The sequence below is a fragment of the Arvicanthis niloticus genome, chromosome X, assembly GCF_011762505.2.
Source record: "Arvicanthis niloticus isolate mArvNil1 chromosome X, mArvNil1.pat.X, whole genome shotgun sequence".
Taxonomy (NCBI): domain Eukaryota; kingdom Metazoa; phylum Chordata; class Mammalia; order Rodentia; family Muridae; genus Arvicanthis; species Arvicanthis niloticus.
In genome coordinates this window covers 36,431,898-36,457,156 of record NC_047679.1, presented here as the reverse complement: position 1 = coordinate 36,457,156, position 25,259 = coordinate 36,431,898, and the positions used below count along the sequence as shown (strand labels likewise).

Below are 25,259 nucleotides of genomic sequence, written 5' to 3'. Positions count from 1 at the left end.
AATCTGTGTTAGCACTTTTTATGTTTAACAGACACAGAACATCACTGTATTATAATAAACTAGAAATGTACAAGGTTAAATGATTTCAATTCATTTAGTATTTACATATGGATTGGCAAAACCCCAAAAACTTTAAAGGTAATGTTTACCATGCCTTTACAGATTATTAAAATGATAATGAAAGACTTTTTAACTACAGTAAGCATCATAAATATACTTGTAGATATGATTTCTTCATCTTCCCTTTCTTTTTTATATACATACACTCATTTGGAGCCAGTGAGAGATGGCTGACCTGCCTGTATCATACTCAGCAGGTTTTTATTTATAGGAAGCTTCAGTGTTGCATTCGTCTTCTCTTTGTAAGTGGAGTTGATCACCTTTATAAGGCTCTGAGTAGACAGTGGTTGTACAGCTCCTGCAAACGACTAAGACAGCTATCCATCTCCCATTCAACTTTCTCCTATACTGCCTAGATGTCTAGCCTCTGAACCATTTGTAATGCCTGATTAAGGAAAAATTACCTCACTAGAATTACAGAATGTCATTATATTATTGCTTCATGTGAAGAATATTAAGTTTGTAAATAAAAAGGAAGGTATTAATCTTTACAAATATTCAATCAGTGCTGAGTTTTTAAAACTATATTAAAAGTTAATTTTTTTTGCGTTGTAAACCTATATGGATTGTGTATTAGAAATGTGGTATGCTTTCATAGATTACTTTCAAATATGTAAATACAGTCATATTTATATACAAACATAAGTTTATATATAAGTATGAATTGTTTTTAAGATAATGTAGCATCTCTATGGTGAGTTTTCCATATACTTTGTGCAAAAAATAGAGTAGGAAGGCATTCTGGAACTTTTTGGACAGCTTCTGTCATTTTTACTAAATAAATCCAAACAACGTATATTTATTACTAAGACAATGATACTTGTAATGCAGAGCCTTCTACTTCAGAACATTGTGAATGATCTCTAATGTATAATTGTACATTAGAACTCCCATAGTAAAGTTCCTTTGACTTAATGCTTAGCCAAAATAATATAAAATATTATCTATAATAGGTACTATTAATGAATACGTATATGTAAATAAGATTACATGTGATATATTTTGCTGGCTGTGATTGAAATAGATTTGAGTATGTCACTTCAGAGACATTAATCAAAGATATTTGTTTCTGAAATAAATTCTTCTAGAACAAATACAGTCATCAAAATTTTTCCCATTCATTGAATGTAGGTATTTGAATTCTGAATAACCCATACACTTCTAATGGTGATGATGAATGTGGTAGCTTTCACAGTAAAATGTATTTTCAGAGGACTTTTTCAGCTCTTTCTCTCTCTTTCCCTCCCTCTCTTTCTCCCACTTTTTCCTCTCTCCCATATCTTTCTTTCCCCCCTCTTCTTTCTCCTGCTTTGGGAATTTCCCTCCCTTGAACTAGTTCTGATGTGAATGGAACACAATAAGTCTGATAAATATAAAATTGGTATCATACCGTTTAACATTATACTTGGTATTTTTGTCAGATCATAATAGTTCCTTTATAATTACTGGACATTTATCTCAGAAATTTAACAGGAAGCTTCAATATTACTTCCTTAAAGATATTGTGGGCAACAAGCATAAGAGTTTTTAACCTTTACTAATGATGGATGAATAAATAGAGATAAAATGTGATTGTAGTGTTGAGTTACAAATTATCAGACATTTCCAGTCTTATGAATATTATGTGGGTATAAAATTCAATAGAAAAATATGAAAGTCTCATAAGGAAAGGGATATCCACATAGTCTTAAAAATTCATCCATATATTTCTTATTAACTTCTTAACAGAAATATCTACAATAGAAATATTGTTAGAGATAAAAATCAGATGGTAGCTAGTGAGTGGGAAATTGAACATTACTTTTAATGTGGTTGTTACGTCTCTTTTATGATTTAAGGATGCCGCCAGTATTCTAAAATTAAGTAAGGATAGAGGTTGTTGGATTGTACGAACTTATTAAAATACACTTAATTCTATATCTCAATAAGTGGATTCTATGGGATGTAAATTATATATTTAAATATTACTATAAACAGAAATGAAAATATCTGATAGATACCAGCATAAGTAAACAAATTCAGAGTTATTGATACTAGGAAACATTTTTTCACAGCACAATAGTATTTATCCATTTCCTTATTTACATGATCATACAAGATCACATCATCAATCTTGTTTCCTCGAATGTCTACATTGATTATTGTCCAGTAGAATCATTTTCAGTTACTGGAATGCCAAGGTTGTCATTTGATTTCTAGATTTGAATTGAAACCTATTATGGCACAGTGACATTGCATTTTACTGTTAGTGTAACAGTGAGCATTTTCAGAATTTTTTAATAACACCTACTACTTGTATCTGATTTGACATTGGGAAATCTATAAATATTACCTTAGTTCACTTACATGGCCCCATTAGTTTCATTATTTCAGAAGTACATATAAAAATATATGATACTAGTAATTTCAAAAGCAAGTTTTCTTTATATTTTAATCTATGTATAATAATACAAATGAATAAAGTGTTGAGGCCCAAGCTCGAGTCCCTGTTCGCGTGCCAAAATAATGTTGGGGTCCACACTAGCCCCACGTTGGGGCGGCCAAAATAAATGTTGCAGCCCAGGCAAAATGTTGAGGCCTGGGCCCACTCACGTTTGGGCAGCCACTGTATCCCGGCCCAAGCTGCTGCTCTGGTCTGCGGGTCGGGGTTCAGCAAGAGCGAGGGTGAGGGCAGACTCAAAGAATGGAGACCAGACAGGGTGTGATTCAATTCCATTTATTCTTCAGTCTCTCTTCCTCTAAGTGTCTCCTGTCTGATTCTCCCTCTATAGTCTGAATCTCTACTGTCTGCCTCTGCCTTTTATATGTCTCACTTCTAAGCCACGCCTCTAAGTTACACCTTTAATCATGCCCTTAGGTCTTGTCTCTAACTCTGATCTCTATACTTTTAAGTCATACTCTTAAGTCACACACCTTTAATCTCACACACCTTTAATCTCAAGGTATCTAAACCAAGATTATCAGAGTGTGCTCAGCTGTTGTAGGCTATTGTAATCCAAGTCTCATGTCAGGGTATATGGCTCAAGATGGCTGCAAAGCTGATAGCCGCTTTCTGCTAAAAGTCGACCCCCAACAATAAAGTATCTCTCTTTCTGTGCTATATACCTTATCTTATTTCTATATTATATACCACTGGGATGGGTGCAATTAACTACATATTTTTATTATTCCCTGTATTTATCCTTGCAGACACTGACTTTTCTTTATAGTCGTCAACAAGCTTGTTTTAAAATAGGAAAATGAAAAGAGTATATGTATTCCAACTTTTTTCTTGGAACAAAACTTGTTTTTAACTATTTTTTTAATTATAGTTTTTCATGTTGTATTTTGGTAACAGTGGCCACAAATAGGCATTTTTTGTATATTAAGTAAATGTTCCCATAAAAATAAGGTGCTAGAAGAGTTCAAATACAGTGGTCATGTGTGTGTGTGTGAAGTATATATATACTTCATATATATATATATGAAGTATAAAGTAAAAATCTGAGCCCTAATCTGATTCTCTGCTATTCTGTGGGAAAGAAGTGAACCATACAGATTGTTCTATTCTTACTATGGCTATAGTTTTCTTGAAGCTGAGGCCAGGGCTTTAAAGATCTCATACAGTGTAGGTGGTGATTATGAACCTGACTCTAAGAATAACTCCTATCTTCTGATTTTAGTTCTGATTTTAAGTGCCTGTAATAGAATGTCTACCCAGAAGGTAATAATAAAATATCAGTTCATGGTATCTCAGTGCATTAGAACAGAAAAGAAGAGCATCCACAGTTGCTACAGTATTGTTTCCCTTCTATAATTTTAATCATTTTTAAACAACGGTTACCAATGTTGTTTCCATCATAGCATGATGATGATACTAATGATGATTATGATATTGATGTCTTCATGCTATTTAATTTAGAAGATTATTACTGTGAGTAAATTAACTGTGTTAATTTCAAATCTAACTCCAAAAGGCATGGAGTTTTATTCATTTGTCTCCTTTTCCTTGGCTCATAGTTATTATCAATAGTTTTGAGTTTTAGGAAGATAATCATCTTTTAGTTGTATCATGTATTTTGGCCATATTCATTCTTCATACCTTACTTTTTCTGACCCATCTTTTTCCATTTTGCCACTGTTCTCATTTCATTTCCCAGTTTCCTATTTCCAAAGTCTCTCTTTCTCTCACTGTCTCTTTCTCTTTCTCTGTCTGTCTCTATCTGGCTCTCACTCTCTGTCTGTCTCACACACACATACACACATATACAATATATACATATATACATATATACATATATATATGTATATATACACACATATATATGTATATATATATATATATATATATATTCGCAAGTAAGGACAGATAAGTAAAATATGCTTTTGTTTCTGTTCAATATCTTTGCTGTTAGAAACAAGTAAAGCAATATACATGGATATGACAATATCTCCTTGATGTGTTGGTGTAGAATGCTCTGTAGAGTTTATTGAGGTTGGATAGTAGTGTACTATGGTAATTCTACTTTTTAGAATATCTTGACATAGTGATTTGAATCTGTGCTTTGCACCTGCAGAGTTAATCATCTCTTTTTTGGAGTGTATTTTATAAGTGAATCTTGTAAACTATTGAAAATTTAAATTTATAAACTTTTAAGATATTAGTGGTTACTAAAAACAAGATAAAAGGAAAAGAACAGAAGATCAATAATTTGAGTTTTAAGCATTAAAGGCATTTAAAATAATTATAACTACTTTATTGTCTTAGCTACATGTGAATTATTAGTTTATTGATATTTTTTTTCTTTTTAGTTTCTCACTTCCAGTTACTGCAACATCAGAAAATTGTATTCTTACTATTTATCTATATTTGGCAGTTAATTTGGACAAGCAGAGAGTTATTTTAAAGGATGGTGAGTTGTTTATGGCTGATTGCATTTTCTCATTGTGCAGGTTCTTAATAATTTAATAGCTAAAGAATACTGTATATATGGAAAACCTCTGTTCCAGTTGTTGAGGCAGTAGCATTTGGGTTGTAAATAATATTAATAATAATAATAAAATGAAGCAAACTTTGTAGTTTGCTTTGTAGAAACTAGAATCAGAATGTCTGGCACCTCGAGAAGTCACTGAGAACTAGGTTATAGCTTTCATCAGATAGATATTGATATATTATTGCCCAAGTGCAAAGCAACACTACTTTTATGTTCCCTTTTATTTTACTTTATTATAAAAATAAAAATGTTATTTATAATGAAAAAATAGTGAATTTAAAATTAACAACAAGGTATGTTGTTTAATGGTACAGCAATTGTATAACTTGTACAAAATGCTGGGTTTGGCAGTTAGCTTCTGGATATAATTACTTTAATATATGTCAAGTAAATATCTATTGTTGCCCAGAGCTATGTTTGTTATTAATAATAGAATCTTACAGTGTCATTTGTTTCATAAATTTGACAGCATATATGAAGATGCACAAATGGGGGATTGAGTTTTATGTGTAAGACAGTTGAAATATTGTACATGGATCTTTGCAGTCACTTACAGAAATTACGGGGATATTTGTGTTAACCTTGTCAAATGATAAACAGCATTGTTTGAGTATAGAGTAATGTTGCAAATGCTTAATAGTGTAATAGGAGGGGTAGAATTCTCACTGTGCCTGTCATAGTTCAAAGTTAGCCTTTTTTTTCTATTTTAATCACTTGTATTATTGCCTCTTCAACTGTTAATTAAGCTTTTGAAGGATACTTGGTACTATTCAGTACTTTATGACTTTTCAGAAAAACAAAAAAACAGCAACAAAGAGACCATCACTCAATAATAGCATCACATCTAAGTTCCAAATATTATACATGTATCAGAATCAATAATTTCTCTTTTTATTCCAGTAACATGACCAGAAGCCACTATTCTTTTCTAACTTGTTTCTTTACTTCCTACTACCCATAGTCCATACTATACTACATGAACTTTGGTACATTTTCCAGGCAAATTTTGCCTTCAACCTACCTGCTATAGTTGATGATCTCAAGAAGGAGAATGGAAATATGTTTTCTCAGGAAAATTCCAAAGGAAAAATGGCCATTTCAGGTCACCCATTTCAAACAAAATCAAACAAAACACTTAGTTTTCCAGATGTAGGAGGAAAATTTACAAAGAACAATGAGTGATTAAAATACTTTCCTCCAGCTAAGAAAGAAATGTTTGAAGTCAGCAGGAAGCAATGCTTCACTGTGGAACACAGCTAAGACTGTCAATTATCCACCATGTCTCACTACATTTTCAAACTTTCTCAGTGGCAGATTTCTATGGGTCTGCTATAATCACTCTAAATGTTCACTCTGATGTATTTAGTGAAATTTTTCTCCTCTGTCTGTACTTTTTAATTTCATGTGTCAGTCAAAAGTCCATTTTATTTTAATTCATACTCTATATCTTCAACCTTTAATCAAAGATTTAGGAATTCAGAATTAAAATACCTACATGGTATTTCTCATTGTATTTCCTAAGGTACAACAAAAATTACAGAACAACAATAAAACTCACCTTTCTCAAAGATTCACATTTTTCTGGGCTCCCTATTTCTGCAGATGTATCTAAATTCCATCTGATGTCCAATTCAGAAATCTGACAACTATCCATAATGACATTTTCTCTCCCACACTACATGTTCAGTTGATTTATATTATTTAACCTCCAAATGTCTTTCAAATTCTTTCAATTCTTTCCTGACTATTGCTGCTTAATTCATGATATGATCATGTTTTCATGAAGTCAAAGCAAGATTTTAATGTATACTATGCCTCTTGCAATGCTCCTCCCATTCAGAAACCATGATTCATACCCTGGTCAGAGTGACATTTATTAATTGAAATTTATTTTTAATAAATATACATAGAAACTTTCCACAATCGTAATGGAGACATAGTTTTGCAGTTACAAATATTTGCTGTTCTTCAGATGTCCCAAGTTCTGTCAATACCTCATGACTTTCTGTAAATGTAGCCCTCACAGTTCCAGTGTTGTCTTCAGCCCTCTCCAAGGACGCATACACAGAAGCCCAGACACACTGGCTCACAAATACTAACAAATAGAACTTTTTTTTTTTTTTTTTTTTTTTTTTTTGCTTTGAGCATAGTGTTATTTAATGGTAATACTAGCACTAGGAGGGTGAGACAATATGGTGGCAAATTCAAGGCTATCTCAATGGTTGCAAAAGTTTTCAATGGTTGCTAATGAGGCCAAACTCCTCCCTGTTAGTTTATAGCCAGTTAGGGATTGTTGGAGGAGGAACATTGGGGTCTTGTTAGCAGCTCCAATCAAATCGTTTGGGGTGAAAAAAAAAAAAAAACCAAGGAAACAAAAACCAAAAGCATGAAAGTGTAAAGGAAGCTAACATAGATGAAGAAGAGGATCAACAAAGAGGGTAAAGAGAAGATAATGAGGGCAAATAAGATAAAAATAAATTTGCTACATGTGTAAAAATACCATAAATGAAACTTATTATCTATAAAAATACTTAAAATTAAAATCTTTATATAAACTACCATTACTGGTAGGATGAAACCAACAAGGTCCCTTGTATTACAGCTCAGATAGTGGCTTCATTCTCATTTTTGGACGTTATCTTCTATGTCTGAGTCATAATACGATTCTACTCTCTGGATGGTTCTTTTTTGGTATCTTTTTGATGATTTGAAAATTGTCTCCATTAGACACTATATAGCTATGTACCAAGGAAGAGCTCTGCCTTTATGTGTATGGGATTTCATTCAACTTCAATACCCTCATAACTGCCATTCTTCTGCTCCATGCTTAATTTTGACATCTCAAGCTTCACATCTCCATTCTTTTCTGACGTTTATAAAATCTTTGAAAATGGAACTAATTTCCCTTTTCAGTCTTTTGTCCAGAATGTTTCACATAGTAGATGATTGATAAAAAAGTATTTTTCCTATATTACATAATGGGTGTTTTAAATTCTAAAACTCCAAGAAAACATTTTTTATCTGCATATTACCATTTAACATGGGTTATATGTCGAGTGGTATATTCTAACTAACATAAAATTGAGTATTGAAGATATTTCTAGGATAGTCTAATTGGTATTATAGAGTTGCAGAGAGACAGAGATGAGAGAGAGAGAGAGAGAGAGAGAGAGAGAGAGAGAGAGAGAGAGAGACATAGAAACTAACACTCCAAGCCCATGAGACATATTAGGTAAAATTTCTATGACAAATTATGAATGATTTTGCTCTAAAAATATTAGGAGGACATGTAGTGTATCATAGCCTATTAATATTTGAAACTGCATTTAAAGTAATTCTCACAGTAACCTAAGGGTTTTTGGTTTCTTATGTTTAGATAAAATTCTTTTCAGACACTATGTATGAAAGAGATCCAGAGTTTAGGGGCTACAGAGTAGTCCTGGTAAACCTATGACTTCATTTTTTAAAGATTTATTATATATACAATATTCTGCTTGCATCTATGCTTGCAGGCCAAAAGAGAGCACCAGATCTTATTATAGATGGTCATGAGTACCATGTAGTTGCTGGGAATTGAACTTAGGAAAGAGCAGTTCTTACTCATCTCTCCAGCCCAACTTCAATTTTTTCAACTGTAGAAATTTACTTTCTGACAGAATATGCATATATATGTAATTGTATGTATGACATATTTCAACCATTTTCAATATATGTGTTTTTATCTTTTATTAGTTATTTTATTTATTTACTTTTCAAATGCTATCCTCCTTCCAGTTTTCATCTCAGCAAACCTCCTATCCCACCTCCCCTCATCACTGTTTCTATAAGGGTGCTCCAGCACCCACCTACCCACCCACTCACTCCTGCCTCACTGCCCTAGAATTCCCCTACCCTGGAGCATCAGACCTCCAAAGGACCAAGGGAATCCCCTACCATTGATGCCCAAATAAGGGCTATCCTCTGCTACATATGCATCTGGAGCCATGAGTCCCTCCTTGTGTACTCTTTGGTTGGTAGTTGTATTTTTGGGAGCTCTGGGGGTTTGGTTGGTTGATATTGTTGTTCTTTTTATTAAGTTAGTTAAATATATACTGAGAGTTGAAAACTCTAAAGTTTATAGCAGTCCAAGTTGGAATAAGGTTTTAAATCTTGAAAAGGGTATCAACTCATGAACTAGAAGTGATTTCATTTTTGATTACCAACTAGGAATAGGTATTTGTGTTAGCTTTTATGTATTTTATGTGATAATTCCAATTATTTGATATAGCAAGATTTAAAATGTTTTACATATTTTGTGCTAAAGTTAATATTGTTCATTTTTCTAATAATATGACAATTGTCTTATCAAATAAATTTCATTAGATTTAGGGAACCATGCCACCATTTGTGCCATTTTAATTTGTCAACTCATGTGATAATAGAATTGATATTTAGACCTTCTTTTACCTTTTTATGTGAATTATGAAATATAAGTTAAATACCAATGTATTAAATTTACAGCTATTTCTTTGGCTAATTATGCTCTAACTTGTCATTTGTAGAAAAACACGAAAATATTACAAAGCCTAGGGGCAGTTTCCTGATTCCGGTGGTTCCACGTAGGAATTCAAAATCACTTGCTTCTCAGTTAGTGAAAAGAGGATCTCTTGTTCCCAAGTTTAATGATGCTGAAATTACATGTGGGAACCTATTTGTTGGTATGTGAAAATGTATAATGTGCTTATTAAATCTAGTCAATGATATAATCTTAATATCAAAACATAAATATTTCAAACAATAAATTCATTAAAAATTATACAGGTTTATCAAAGTCATAGTGGATATTCTGTTCCGGGTAAGTTTTTAATGAATATCAATAGACATTCTCTACATTTATAGTATTCTTAGTGCCTCATTATTATTATATATGCCCAAATTTATATCTCCTACTTTCATTAAGTACCTTGAGTGCAAAAACCTAAGAATAGTTGATTTCTTTACATTTAACTAAAATGTTAAATATCCTCTTGATCCTTTATACCTCTTTTTAACATTGTAAGTACCTCCTGTATACAGATTGTGAATTGCAGATTTATGGTTTTCAATACATGTTCTAATTGGATTCCAATTTGCCTATCTTACAAAGTAGTAAGTATAGGTAAATATGGGAGTTTGGTATTATTTAAGATTAACTTCAAACATTTTTATATAGATCTGTGTCATATGTTTAAAATTAATTTTTATCAATTGGACAAATACAACTTCAATAGTATGAATCTGTTTTTGTGATTATATAAGAAAATACTTTTAACAAAATGTAATATAATAATTTATACTCTTTAAAGTTTCTATAACACAAAAATATTTTCTTAGAATTGTGTATTACTCAGAAAGACATTTTGAATATGTAGTAGATATTTTGTTTCTGTAATTCTTTTAGCTAAAATCTAATTGTAAAGAAACATAAATAAGCTTTTATTATCTAAACAAAAGTAAAGAGTCATATTTTGAGGAATGTTTGTGAATATTTCCTGACAAGTATAAAACACCACTTTTTTCTATATTTAATAAATGTGCTTTAAGATATTTTGCACATTTCAAAATGATAATATTATTATTTTAAAAATACAGTAGACATAAAATATTTTGGACAGAATAGAAAAATTTGTTGATGAGGTTTTATTTTACCGATTACAAGTAGAGTTAACTCAATGTTCAAATAATAAGATTGTATAACAAATGTGGACTTTAGGGATGGAAATTTCACGTGATCAATTTGACTCAGATGAAAGTATTGCAGAGAGATTATATGCTAAATATCTGGAAAACGAAGAGAAGAATCAACAGTTCTTTGCACCTGAAGAAGGATCTAAGGCTTTTGACTATTTTCAGAAGGTTGTGAATGCAGCTCAGACGTGGTTCAGTCTCTTTGGCTGGCCAGAAGGGCCCCATTCTCTTTCCATTCCTGAGACAATAAGAAGGTGACATTTATATATTTTCTAATTTTTTCTTTTGCATTTTTGAAAGTATAGTGTGCTTCTTTGAATCATTTTTAATGAAACAGACTTAATAATTCATATAAACTGATAAATTATTATGAGAATAGTAAGGCCAGAATAATGAAATTATAAATTCTGATTCATATGTACTTCTTCAACATAATAGTTTTGCTTTAAATTAACTTTTTAGTGAGCCATTAATTCTATAAAATAATATTTGATTGTTACCTTTGTATAGCTATAGTGTTCTTTGATCTTACTTGCTTATCTATGATGCTTTTATACCCAATACACTGGCCTCCTTCGTTTTTTGATGTCTTCTCTTCTATTCCATTTTATGTCCTTTTCTTTTTCTTTAATTTAACCTTGACTGATTTTTTTCTTCTTTTCCTATGCAACATTTTTGTATAGAAATATTTATCTAGCAACATGGCTGTTCTGGAAAGAAATCACATCTAAAGACCTTCTAGGTCTGGCTGATCCAGCTGGAATGACACACCTTTATTCCCACTAGCTCATATACAAACACAGCCTTAGCATACACCTGTAAACCCTTAACAATGAAGGAAGAATTAGTTTGCAGAAGGAAGCAGCCATGTTTGGAAGCGACATCTCACTGCGGGGCAGACAAAGTGATAAATGAGAAGATGTTTGATATGTATTTAAAATTTTATGTTATATGGGATACTATAGAAAGCATATTTAGATTATAAAATGCAGGATTGTACCCAGGGAGTTTAACTTACTTGCCATATTAAATTGCAGTAAGATCAGGAATCAACCTTTACTGTCTTTTTTCAAACCCATTCTGTTTCTAATCCATTCCTTCAGCACCTCAATTGTAGCATTAATGATATATGTGTAAAAGAGACAGTGTAATGTCTTTGGGAATATTTGAAAACTTAATTTGTGCTTAAAAATAGTAGCCATATGAATTACATTTTAGAATGTATTGCTGTCTACATTAATATTTGTTTTGGTTATTGATAATATTTTTGCATAAAATACCATTTTGAGACTGTTGTTCATTTATTCCTTTTTACTTATAGGGATGTGCAGAAAATACAATTCTATTCAACATCCTCACCACCCAAGAAATTTTCCAGACAGTATGATTTTTCCAAATATAATAAGACAATTTATGATGTCATACTTCACTTGAGTGGAAAACTGCCACCTGGAATTAACTCAAACCAGTCCTTACCTGTGGATAATGTTGAAAGGGTGATACAACTCCATTCACAGCATGCTTCACTTCTAGACTTCATCACGTAAGAGCTAAGATATACTAGATTAAACATGTAATCATGGCTTCCTTGAATTGATAAATAGATAGACATGTGAGTGCATGGATAGACTAAAAATAATATTTGGTCTTTAGCTTAAATATCTCTTGCTATACACATTGTAATATATATTGTAGTGGTGAAGTATACACTAGTTAATGCAAGTATCCCATGAACTTTTTGTGTGCATAATCTAATACACTACCACTCAAACTTTATCATGCACCTAAATCATTAGGATGGCTTGTTAAAACAATTTGCTCCCAGTTATTCACAAGATTTATGATGCTAATTAGGTTAGCTATAAGTTGCAAGATGGTATGAATGATCCTATTCTATGGTCTATTTTGAAGGCATATGTCATAAATCTAGTTGTTAAAAATGAAACTTAAAAATATCTTTAGGTTACTGGTAGTATCATCTTAATTTACAGATATTACAAATTGCTGATTTTTATAGTTAAGATGTGAATATTAAAGCATAAGGCTGGAGAGAAGTTCCATAAGTCCTAGTAAAGTATAGGGTTCATGTTATTGTGAGGTCTGTATTACTCTATAGCTGTTAATTGATAAGTTGCCATAAAATGAAAAGGTACTGTTATTTTGAAGTTTGAAGACGAGGTTGGTGAATTTATATTGATTCTTTTACCTTCATTTTCAGCATTCTTGTTTACTTAAACTCCCCACACATAGATACTGAGTATACTCCACCTTCATGCTACCACTACTTCACTAAATTATCATTTTTATAAGGTTTATGCAAATATATACATTTAGAAATAGTTACATATTTGTTTGCTCTATTATGGGTGAAAATAAAGAGCAAACAACAAGGACTCTTAGAGCAAGAATACAAAGGAAATAATGTTTTTTAAAAATATGTACATGGGGAAATTTAAGCCTCTTGCAGTTAATGCTGGTTATAATGTTGACCAAACATTTATTATATTTTTCCTATCGTAGTAATCTTAATTGTCTCATGGCTTGAAAGAGTGCTAGACATTTCTAAGTTTCAAAAAGTGACTAAGTTCAAGAAAGAATTAGGCAGCCTTTTATAGGGTTTACTATCAAGTATACAGAGGAATGATGGGTGCCTAACCTTGAACCTGCCCCATGAATAACAGGTTATGTAAATAGTGGGGAGTAGTAGAGTCATTGATAGGAGATCTCTTGATTCTTGGTATGGCTGAGAGAAGGGATGCAAGATACCTTCTCTGAAAGAAGCAGTATGTGTTTACTTGAAAACTATGTTGCAGACACAGAGGTGCAATATCATAGTGTCTTAAGCATCTGTTGAATGTTAACTCATAATATGACCACGACTCAGCAGATGAGGTTACATGCATAACAGGTACAAGATTAAACCAGACGAAATTCTGGCATAGGTGAAGGGAAGTATCAAAAGTCTTCATATAACTTTTGGGGAAAGAAGAGTCAATTTTCCTCAGAAAAGTGTGCTCTGCTAGATTGCTCATGCTCCAGTGGATTGACTCAATCCACAGGTTCATGACTACACCATTGATTGAACTCAGTAAGTTAAAAGAAGGAAAAAGCATATCAAAATGCAAATAGAATGTATTTGGAGGAGGATCTAGGAGAAAGGAAGGGTGGAATGTGGAGCATGTATTATCAAGATACTTTGTAAACATCTATGAAATTTTTAAAAATGTTTAAAAGATTAAGAACTATCATGGACTTATATGTACAGATAGATACATATGACTACCCTACTCCTGTCATTTAAGTCCAAATGCATGACAGATCCAGATTCTGAGAGACCTGAGATAATTTGGTAACCCTTCTATCTTAGTTTGGGTTTTATTGCTGTGAAGAGACACCATGACTAAGGCAACTCTTATAAAGGAAAACATTTAATTAGCACTGGCTTACAGGTTCAGAGGTTTAGTTTATTATCATCAAAGGCAGGAAGCATGGCAGCACCCACAGATCGTGCTGGAGAAGGAGCTGAGATTTCTACATCTTGATCCAAAGGCAACAGAAGGAGATTGTGTTCCACATATGATGGAGATTGAGAATAAGAGACCTCAGAGCCTGCCCCTACAATGACATACCTACTTGAAAAAGTCCACACCTCCTGGTAGTGCCAATCCCTATGGTTCAAGCATTCACAGTCTGGGTGTGTATACCCATTTAAACCACAACATCACCTTTAAAAAATAATTCTTTGGAAACATGAAAGTGTGTGTGTATGGCTTTACATGGTATTGCAGATTTAAGGATGCCTGTAGTTGAAATTGAGTCTTTACTGACTCTTCCCTTAAGCCATGTTTCATTAGTGGTGCTAATAACGGATAGATCTGAAAATAGGAGATTTTTCCACTGACACAACAGAGATTCACAAACCTATATGACTTTAACTGAATGCTGATTGTATGAATTTTAAAGTTTTTAATTTTTTCTCTGACTCACTAAATCTGTGGTTCTAAAACCCTCCTAATGTTACAACCCTTCAGTACAGTTGCTGTGGAGACACAGAACCATACAATTATTTTGTTGCTATTTCATAACTGTAATTTTGCTACAGTTATGAATAGTAATCTAAATATTGGAAATGCAACCCCCAAAGGGCTCATTAACCATAGGTTGAAAATTGCTGTTTTAAATAAAGTCAAAGTGAGAATGGGAAAATTAGATAATTTATAGGAAGTAACAAAATTACAATTGTATAAATAATTTGAACTTTATGTTTATGTACTGAATTGTGTCCTACTTAAAATTCCTGTGCTAGAGTATTAAGTCCTGTGATAACAGTTCATAGACAAAAGATCTCCAAGATAAATGAGGTCAGAGACACAGGTAGGACTTTTGTCCTTATAAGAAATTGGGACCTTATAAGATATTGGGAATTTTATTATATTATTAACATTTTTAAAAAAAATATTATGTTTTTTCTTTTAATTTCTTATTTTCTACTTTAAATATTCAATGGACTAATTTAGTAAAGTAAACTCACTATTTAAATAAGGCAAGTTTTAGATACATGTGCTTAAATGACATTTATATAAATTAATGGACTATTCACTTGGTGCAAAAGAAGGTTTAAATACTTAACTCCATGGCACTTGTGATGATTGCATTATTTCCCAGAAGCATGACATTAACATTGGTCATTCTTATTTTGACATTTTATGATGTGAGCATTGCAGGTATGGGAGAATTATTTTGGCATTAAAGCCAAGCCATTCAGATTTATTTGCTCTTTATCAGCAAATACATGCCTGTTAGGATATGTTGATTGTGATAAAATTACTTAACATTTAGAAAGTGGCAGTATGGTTAATACAATTGGGCCATTAATCCAAGATATGCTCATATGTCTTATCAAGGAAACAAATGTATTAAAATTCAGAATGTTATTGTAACTGTAAATGCTATTTGCCTCACTTAAATTGGTAACTCAGTGAATAAGGACTTTTGCATAGCTAAGAACCTATTTAGTGGTTACATGATTTATATTTAGAGATTAAGGTGGAATTTTAAAGACTACAGTGTTTGAAGACTCTGATTAGAATTGATTAAATGATTATATTTATAATTTTGAGATATTCATTGTGAACTTAGAATACTCAAGCAGTAAATCTATGTAAAAGTATAATTAAATGTAATTTTTTGTATGAGGAAAAAGTAGACATAAAATTAATTGGTGAGATGTGAACATAATAACTATGAAGTCATAAAATTCAGCCTTGAAAAATATTCAAAATGAAAAACATGTGAATATTAGTATCAACAAGTACATTAATCATCCTCAACTTTTACACAGCTATATTTTGCTGGACAATAGGGTACTCATCAAAGGTTATCTTCCTTCTTGAGAAGCTCACATTTAATTGCTTCTCTGTTTCATTAACCTGTGAATAGCCTTTGTTATAAATGATAAGTTGCTTCTGAAATACTGCATTGCTTTAGTCACAAAGAACTATTCTAGTTCCTGCATATATCTCTGAGAGTGGTCTTTTCTTTGAATCTGAAACTATTTCACAAGATTTGAATTTAATAGGAATATATGTACTGCAATTCTTATTTTGGCCTCAGGTTAGTCATTTCTGTTAATTAGTAGTGTTATAAAGGGAAAAATTCTTTATTTAATACTGTAGTAATTTAACTTTGATGGCAGTTTGTAGGCATAATATACATAGGGTACAAGTTCGCTGAAAAACTCAAGAATAGATGTTGGATTTTTGCTTCTTGTATTAGTGTGTACTAGTGCAGAATCATACAGGATTGAAGAACTCTAGCACTCTGCTGACTACTTCAGTTTCACAGTTCCCTTCCTTACATTTCTATTATGATTCATTAGTAAGAGTGTCAAGGTTTTACTTTTCAGTGCCATCTTAAACCTCTTTTCCTGTTTATTTTCCTCACTTCTCTGTAACCACAGTACTAAACTGCTGAAGGTATATCCTGTATAGAATAGAGTTGTTCATTAATGCTGTTCTGCATAATGCTTCTCTGTGTGTACTAAATGAGTTAAACTCAAATACCCAAATCTCCACTAGAAAGCACTTTTCAACATAATGAACATGATTTTTGTGTGGTAGTTCTATTGATAGGCATCCATACAAAAGAGGGCAGATTACATTACTTTTGAAATTTGACAATGTTCAAATAGTATGTGTATATATTCATATGTTGAATGTAGTCAGTTATATATGTGCATAATTTAAAATTTGTCACAGCGTATACTATCACAAGTTTATATAATAAACTATGCCCTAGATTTCAATATGCCATTTGGAAAAATAATAGTTGATTAATATCTTATATTACAATTTTAGGCATAGCAGATGATAGTCATTTATTTGAATTAGATGACTAATGATCTCAAAGGTTTTTTTTTGTATTTAAGCATTTTATAGATGTTTTTGTTATTCTAGTTGTTAGGACAATAATAAAATATTGACTTGACTAAAAATACACAAATCATAAGCTACTACATATTCAGACAACCTATGAACTTAGATAAGTGTGAAAATAAACATTAAGTTCTTTGTTATTAATCAAACTTTATAAAGGTAATACCATGTATAATTTCATTATTCAGAGATTTTAAAATAATTGCACAACTAACATAGCAAATATGATACTATTGTAATAATTGAACTGAAAGTCACATCAAAGGTTTATAATAATTTTATAATTTGGGATTTTCTTTTAGTGCGCAAGGTGGATGCATTTCTCATGTGCTGCCAGAATTTTTGCTTGAACCAAAAGATTATAAGAAGTGGCTGGAAATTACAGTAAGATAATTTCTAGAAATAATCTATACAGTCAGTAAATTTATTAATATGTAGACTTTTAAAAATGAGTCCAGCTTAGACTTTATATCTGAAATATCCTAAAGTTGAAGTCTATATTAACAGCTTTTGTGTGTGTGTGTGTGTGTACGTGCATGTAGGGTTATGGCATTGATTAAAATTTTTATGAGATTCCTGTGCAAAAAAATGAATTAATGGCTTTCTTTTTCTTGCAGGTTTATGTGTATGATATGCATGCATGCATGTATGCCTGTTTGTATGTGAATGGGTGCAAGTGTGTATGTGTATGAAATCTCATGTGTAGTCAAGCATATAGAAGCCAAAGGGTGATGTGAATTTTCTACTTTGCATTCTGTCTTACAGTTTAAGATAGGCTGTCAGGCTGTCGTACTTGAACCTAAACAGAGCTGATTCATTTTTCTAGCCCACCATAATGCTTTAGTGACTCCTGCTAGTCTGCCTTCTAGGCAGTAATAGTAAAGGCAGGTCACTACTCTTACCCCACATTAAGTGGGTGCTGGGATTCAAACTCTATTCCTCATGCACATGTTATATCCACTGAGTATTTACAAAGGAAAAATGCATAGACCTATGTAATTTTATCTTTAAATATAAATTCTAAGAATTTTATTTTGTCTATAAAACAATATTTAATTTTATAGAGACTTGATACTCCCCTTTTTGTAGTAATAGGAGAGAGCAGAGACATTAAGCAAGAAATACATAGTTTTCTCAAAGTATGGAGTATATTTTATAAAAAAACCTCTTGCTGAGAGAATTATTTTTATATGTTATTTTTAGTTATGGAAGTCTCTTACTTACCATTTAACATACTAAAAAAAAAGTCAGGTACCTGTACTGTGGTCTTATGTTGAGTTCTTGTGTGTTATTTAAAAGTGTAGGGATTTTCTGAACTTAGTTCAGGTGAACTTTATTTTCCTTTCTATCCCTTCTACTAGAGATGGTCATAATAGATGTAGGAATAGACTAAGTCTGTGATGTAAATGGGTAACTTTTATTCCTGAAAATTCTCTGTGTGCATAGTTTCAATGCTTTCATGGGCTTAAACATCTCGGTGAATGCATAAAACTGTACATCTGAATGTTTTATGAAAATGAAAAATCCTATATCATAATTAAAAATTTATACTAGTATTTGCTTTGAATTTCATATATACTTTTGTATTTCATTCCTTAAAGACATCCACTAAAAACAAGGCTCTCTCCACACTTAAGGGAAACTATTCTGTTGATATAGATATGGATAATTTTGAAGCCTGGAGTAAACGGGCATGGACAGATGTATTTCTCCAGATATACAAGGTAATACTTCAACTTTAGTTTGCTGTTATTTTGTTGTTGTTATTCATTCACATGAATTGTGCAATAGATTAGTTAATGATGTTATAAGGGATTAAAGCACAATGGTTAAAGAAACTTATGTTTTCCTTCTGTATGGAAATATTGGGAAGTGAGTCATCCACAGCTGTGGTTGTTGTTCATGTATGGATCAGCCTTTCTGATTAAATATTTTTTCTAAATTCAGTCCATGGTTTAATGTACAGTCTTCATCTGGAGTCTTAGTTATCTTCGATCTTTTATAGATTTATTTTTGCACCAGGTATAATTATTAATTTACTTTTGTACCAATGTTAAACCATCAGGCATCCTTATATCTAAAAGAAAGTTTATAAACTGGATATTAATTCTCTTTGTGCACTTAACATAGGTAGCGAGAGCCACTTAAACTATCTTAAAATGTCTAGGTATTTTTTGAAAATTTAATTATAAAAATTGTCTTCTGACTTATGTGCAAAGGAAATTTTATTACAAACATTATTACTCATTACTACTAATGAGAAGCAGTAGGCAAATAAAACGTCAACATTCATATAGAACTAGAAGTACACTTGGCGGTGGTGTGATAAATATATGTGTACATTGAGTATATGTATGTACATTAAGTATATATGTGTATATAAATATACACACATACGTATTTGATAATTTTCTCTTTGTAGTTATTTACAAGTCTTCTTTGTGCTATTGACTCTGTTCTATCAAAGGTCAATTTTTTGATGCTTATTTATAATTTAGGCCTTTATGAAAAATGGTGATATAAATGAGTGTAGGAAGATGTGAGTTGGATTGCTGAAATTACTTCACATACATTGAAGAATTAGCTGACATATTTAACAAGATATTATGTCCTCTGTACTTTGCATTTCATTCTATTAATTCATACTTTTTGACTTTAATATTAATATGATTTTATTTTCCATCTGATTCTATTAACTATTTCTTTTGAAATTCCAGGTTACGGTTCTATCTCGGGTGACACCACATTCCTTCAATTCTATGCCAGCTATACATGGGGAAAGTAAATCAAAAATCAACCCTTGTTTTACATCCAGCAACATATATTCAAATTCTGAAAGGATTCTACTTAGTTGGTTGAATACAAACTATGAAAGTCAACGAACTAGTATATGGAAAAATAAAAGTGGTATGATTGTTTTCATTAAACAGTTCTAAGTTGTAATGCATAAATTGATATAGTAGAAGCCATGAAACCACCCACAGAATCTGTGGATTCTAGACTACTTACATGATTTATTCTGTGTTGTATGAGAGAGAGGAGAGGGGAAGGGGGATGGGGGAGGGAAGGAGAGAGCAGTTTACAATCTTCAAGGTGAGATAGTAAGAAATTCCATTTGGTATATGTTGGAGAAAAAATAATGAACTGCATATACAGATGTTAGGAAATTTGAATACTAATGATACCCCTTATCTTGTTGCTAGTATTTTTAGCTGAGTAAATTATTATGAGGATCATGTTGGACATTGTGATGTGACAATCTTTCATGAATTAGTTAGTGAATAGGTCATGATAGGCTCATGATACTCTTTCCCAGTGCATAGCTACATTGACCTATATACCAAGAGCATGAAATTCCTTTTAGAAAATTCTAATTGTTAATATGAGTGTACATTTTTCACTTCATCCTAAACAGTGAATTTATTGAGCATAGTTTTCATGGAATATTAAGCTAAGTTCCCTCTAAATAAAGGTTGATTTCCTTAGCAGAACTGTAAAAGTGAAACACCAGTGAAATATCATTTCCTGCCAATTTGGTTGACTAACAGCTAAAAAAGATTGTTACAATTATAAGCAAGATTTTTTCAACAGTGGGTCATCCACATATCACAAGAGTGGTGGTATAGTGGTGCATCATTTTGAAAAGCGATTGAGCAGGTTTTTTAAATTCTAATGAAACTACTATTAGAGCAGGTGTGTTTGCAAGGAAATGGTGTTTATAGGATACCTATGTACCTTTTTGATAAATCAAAACTATTCTAAAATTAAAATTATAAATTATACATTAGTGAAATCCTCTAGAAAATAATCTTAATAGTTTAGTCTTAAGATATTTGAAAAGGTTAGCACAAAAATATACTTTGTTAAAGTCCAGAGCAGTATTATTTATGATTAGAGATGGCACACGAGTACAAAATTTGAGGAGAGAACACTTTATGACATATATATTACATTATTATTATATAATATACATTATGAATATCTAATTATATATTATAAATATAGTTCTATATACTCATGTATTTTACTTAAAATATAGTCTATGTACTATATATTATATATTTATAAATTATATATAGTACATGTATATTATATAGTATATTAGTTTTCTATAATGTATATCATATATTATATATAATACATATAGTATATACATATATTTTATTTATAATATATATTATAAATTATATTTTCTTTTTATATAACATATATAATAATCTATATTTTTATATTATACATAGTAATGTATTACTTTATATATATTACATATATAAAATATGTGTGTGATACATAATTTATATTTATATAATGCACATATAATGTATATCAAAATTATAAATATGACATAATATATAATGTTTACATATTATATATAGTGCATGCAATATATACTAATATAGCAATTTATACAAATAAAAATATGTTAAATGTGAAATATATGATATATGAAGTATAATATATGATATATAATATCATATAATCATATAATATATTATCATATCATATATTATATATAATATGTAATATATATTAGTGCATAGTATATATATGTTTATTTTGTATGCATCTTCATAATGTGCCACAATATGAAGGTATGAAAACATAGTAATATTTCATTAAAGTGGATGAACTTGACTTAGAAAACCTGCTATTTAAAGGCACACAGGAATGGAAAAGAGAGCATGTATTTTAAATTTATTTTGAGAGTTATTTATTTTATGTATGAATGTACCTGTATGCATGTATGTGGATCATGTGCATACCTAGTGCCCATGAAGACAGGAAGGTTCCATTGGATCTCTTGAGACTATAGTTAAAAATTAGTTGCATATCACACTGTGGGTGCTGCTAATTGAACCCAAGCCCTTTAGAAGAATAACAAATCCTCTTAACTGAGCTATTTCCACAACTTCAAGAGCATATAGATTTTGGTTTTGCATTTATACCATGCCTTAAATATATAAATTCATAGTAAAAAGTATCAAATTTGTTTATTTCAAGTCTGGTAAAATGGAAGAAATATGATAGAAAAACTCATCAATATCAGAATTTCTCAACCATTGATTAAAGTAAAATAAGTTAGTTTGTTTCATTGTGCAATGCAGTTTCATAATAAAATGGTTTTAAAAATAACTAGAACAGATATGTTGAATATTCTTAATAGAAAGCAATGATAAATGTTTGAAGTGTTGAATATGCTGGTTTCCCTGATTTGATTATCATGTATTATATTCAAGTTTTAAATCATACTGTACCTCATATACTTGTACATTTATTCTGATAGTTAAAATAATCTGAATTTTCATAATGCCATTACTTTTATAATATAAATATACTTAATAATAATTAGGTGAATAATAAAATGGTTGAAATTTTGTTATATGATTTTTTTCTCATTAAATCTGGTAAAATGATCTTGAAATCTAAAATAGAATTAATTTACAAATTCTAACATTCTTTAAAATAAATGCATTAATATTTTTGTTGTATTAAATGATTTAATGTTTTGAAAAATCATCATTTTTTATAATATTATTTTATACCAATGTCTTCTTTTCTTTTTTTTTTTTTTTTTTTTTTTGGTTGGGATGGTACTGCAGATTCTAGAATGCATTTCTCTGTGTAGCCCTGGCTGTCCTGTGACTCACTCTGTAGACCAGGCTGGCCTCGAACTCAGAAACCCGCCTGCCTCTGCCTTCTGAATGTTGGGATTAAAGGCATGCACCAATACCACCAACATCTGGGTTTATTTCAATTTAAGATACCTTTTTGAAGGAATATACTGTTAAACTGGATGAAAATAGAAACTCAAAGTCAATTTTAATTTAAACATGTCTAGTAGCATTTGAAACTTTTTTCTAAGAACTGAAGACTAGATAAAGCTGGTGATTCCCTGAAGACTTTGCTAAGCTACTTTTGTATTACAGTAAATACTGGATAATGTCTAATATTTCTATTTCCAGTAACCTTTCTTCTGATGGCAATGATGCTCATTCAACTTAGCTGCCTTTTTGTATAAAACCTCAGGATATAGAAGAAAGAATAACCTATATCAAAAGAGCTATCATAAAAGCAGAAGAAATCTTTGATATACCTAAGCCTGATGTAAACTGTAGTGACATTTTCTCAGCAGCCTTTGACATAAAAGACAATGCACAGGCATGGAATCAGAGAAAAGAAAGTTTTATTAAAGTTTGTTTCACCTCTTCTCAACATTGTCCTAGAAAGCACTTTCTTTTTTTTCTTACCAAAAGCCATACTTGAGCAGCAAAGGTCCATGCTTGCTGGTGTTTGACAAGTTATTTTTATAGCAAAGCAATTTTGATGTTGTGATGGATTAGAAAAACAAACAAAACTGCATTCACACCAGTATTTTCTGCAGGTACAAGAAAAGAGCCAGGGGTTGGGGGAAGCTCCTACACTTAAAATAGCAAAAGCTTGTCAAACAGTTTGGTTTTCTTTAAACTCCCTTAATGCTCTAATTGTAGGATAAATTCAAGGTGGAACAGGAAGAAATGATGTATTAACTTGGATATAATCTTTTTAGAGACAACTTGAAACCAGTAAGAAGTTAGGTTGTTAGGTATCTAGTTAAAGTCAAGTATATACCAGCAAGAAAACATGAAGCTCCCAGAGACCACAGTTGGATATCTGGTGAGGAAAAAAAATCAGAACTAAGCTTAAATGTATACAATAGGAAAGATGCCCAGAGGGCAAGATTCCATCCATGAATGGATCTATCTTGCAAAAATCAAAATTCATTTGTCTGAAGGGAGAGAACCTGAACTGAGAATCCCTAGGAAATAGTTCCGTTTTCAAAGGTAACCTCCTAGGGAAATGCTTCCTTAGGATCACTATGAAAGACATACAAAGGCCTATGGCATTGTGGTCCCTATGGGGGAGCAGGCTACATCTCCAGATGGCACCAGAATCTTTACTAGTTGTTGTTGTACTGTCTTGTTAGGCAACAAGGTAAGACTGAAGAGTCATTGAGTCTTGTGCCATACTTTCAGAGAGCTACTGAGACTGGGCAGTATGTGGAAGGGTTAGAGTGCTTGCAAGGAGGCCTTGAGAAGTCATTGTATAAAACTGTGAAGATGAAGCCTTGAATACAACTGAGCTCATATTTAAGAGATTGCCAGAGTCTCAGAAGAATCTTGACCCTTATACTTTGGAAATGTATTAAATGTAAAAGAATGTAGTTATTTTGATGGTAGACTAAATGCATTATAGTTACATAAGACAGTTATGTAACTATAGATTCAAAAAGTAGAAGATAACAGCTTATAAGTAATTTATTATGATTGGCTGTCATGTTGACAAGAGATAGGGATACAATATTTGCTATTGATTGATACCTTGATAGACACTAATATCATCTAGGAAACAAAATTGTGGGCATGCCTTGGAAGAGTTATCTAGATTAGCTTAATTAAGGTTGTAAAAAATGTTATCATCATTCCTTGTGCTAGGATAAAATGCATACTGAGAACTAGTAGTCATTGTTTTCTGCTTTCTGACTATGGAGGCAGTATGACAAGCCACCACCTGTTTCTACTATCATCCTTTTCTGGCCATGATGTGTACTGCATAGCCAATAGTAACTTGTCAGTGTTAGATTTCACGGAGGACTTTTAGAGACATAGTGAAGCTTAAAATAAATTGTTGCATACTGACAGATAAACTCTTTTGTGAGAATTTGATATCTGGTGAATAAAATTCATCTCCATGAGAAAACCAAGTATTCTACTTTCAGTTGTAATCTAGTTCTGGTTTGTGGAAATAACAGAAATGTGTTTTGAACATAGCTTTTCTCATTTCTAAAATTTTCTTGGGAAATAGAAATGAATGAAGGATTTAGAGGGTATCTCTGATACTTACCTTTATTCTGCTTGATTGCAAGTAATAGTATGTAAATAAAATAAAAAAAAACATGGGTAATCTATACTTTTTTAGAAAGTTTGAAAATGAGGAAAAATCTATTAAAAAATAGCAATTAGTTCTGTTTAATTTCTTTACCACCAAA

General features: G+C 31.4%; 1 protein-coding gene across 3 annotated transcripts in view; it reads left to right on the top strand.

Annotated features, from left to right (window-relative positions):
* Window positions 1–25,259, top strand: part of Cfap47 (cilia and flagella associated protein 47) — a 220,494-nt gene that overhangs the window by 82,235 nt on the left and 113,000 nt on the right. For all 3 annotated transcript variants that reach the window (XM_034485406.2, XM_076919144.1, XM_076919145.1), the window contains 7 exons: window positions 4,912–5,012; window positions 9,635–9,790; window positions 10,825–11,053; window positions 12,121–12,342; window positions 17,536–17,617; window positions 18,835–18,957; window positions 19,951–20,140. In XM_034485406.2, the coding sequence (XP_034341297.1) occupies window positions 4,912–5,012; window positions 9,635–9,790; window positions 10,825–11,053; window positions 12,121–12,342; window positions 17,536–17,617; window positions 18,835–18,957; window positions 19,951–20,140 (1,103 nt within the window). The remainder of the gene's footprint in view (window positions 1–4,911; window positions 5,013–9,634; window positions 9,791–10,824; window positions 11,054–12,120; window positions 12,343–17,535; window positions 17,618–18,834; window positions 18,958–19,950; window positions 20,141–25,259) is intronic.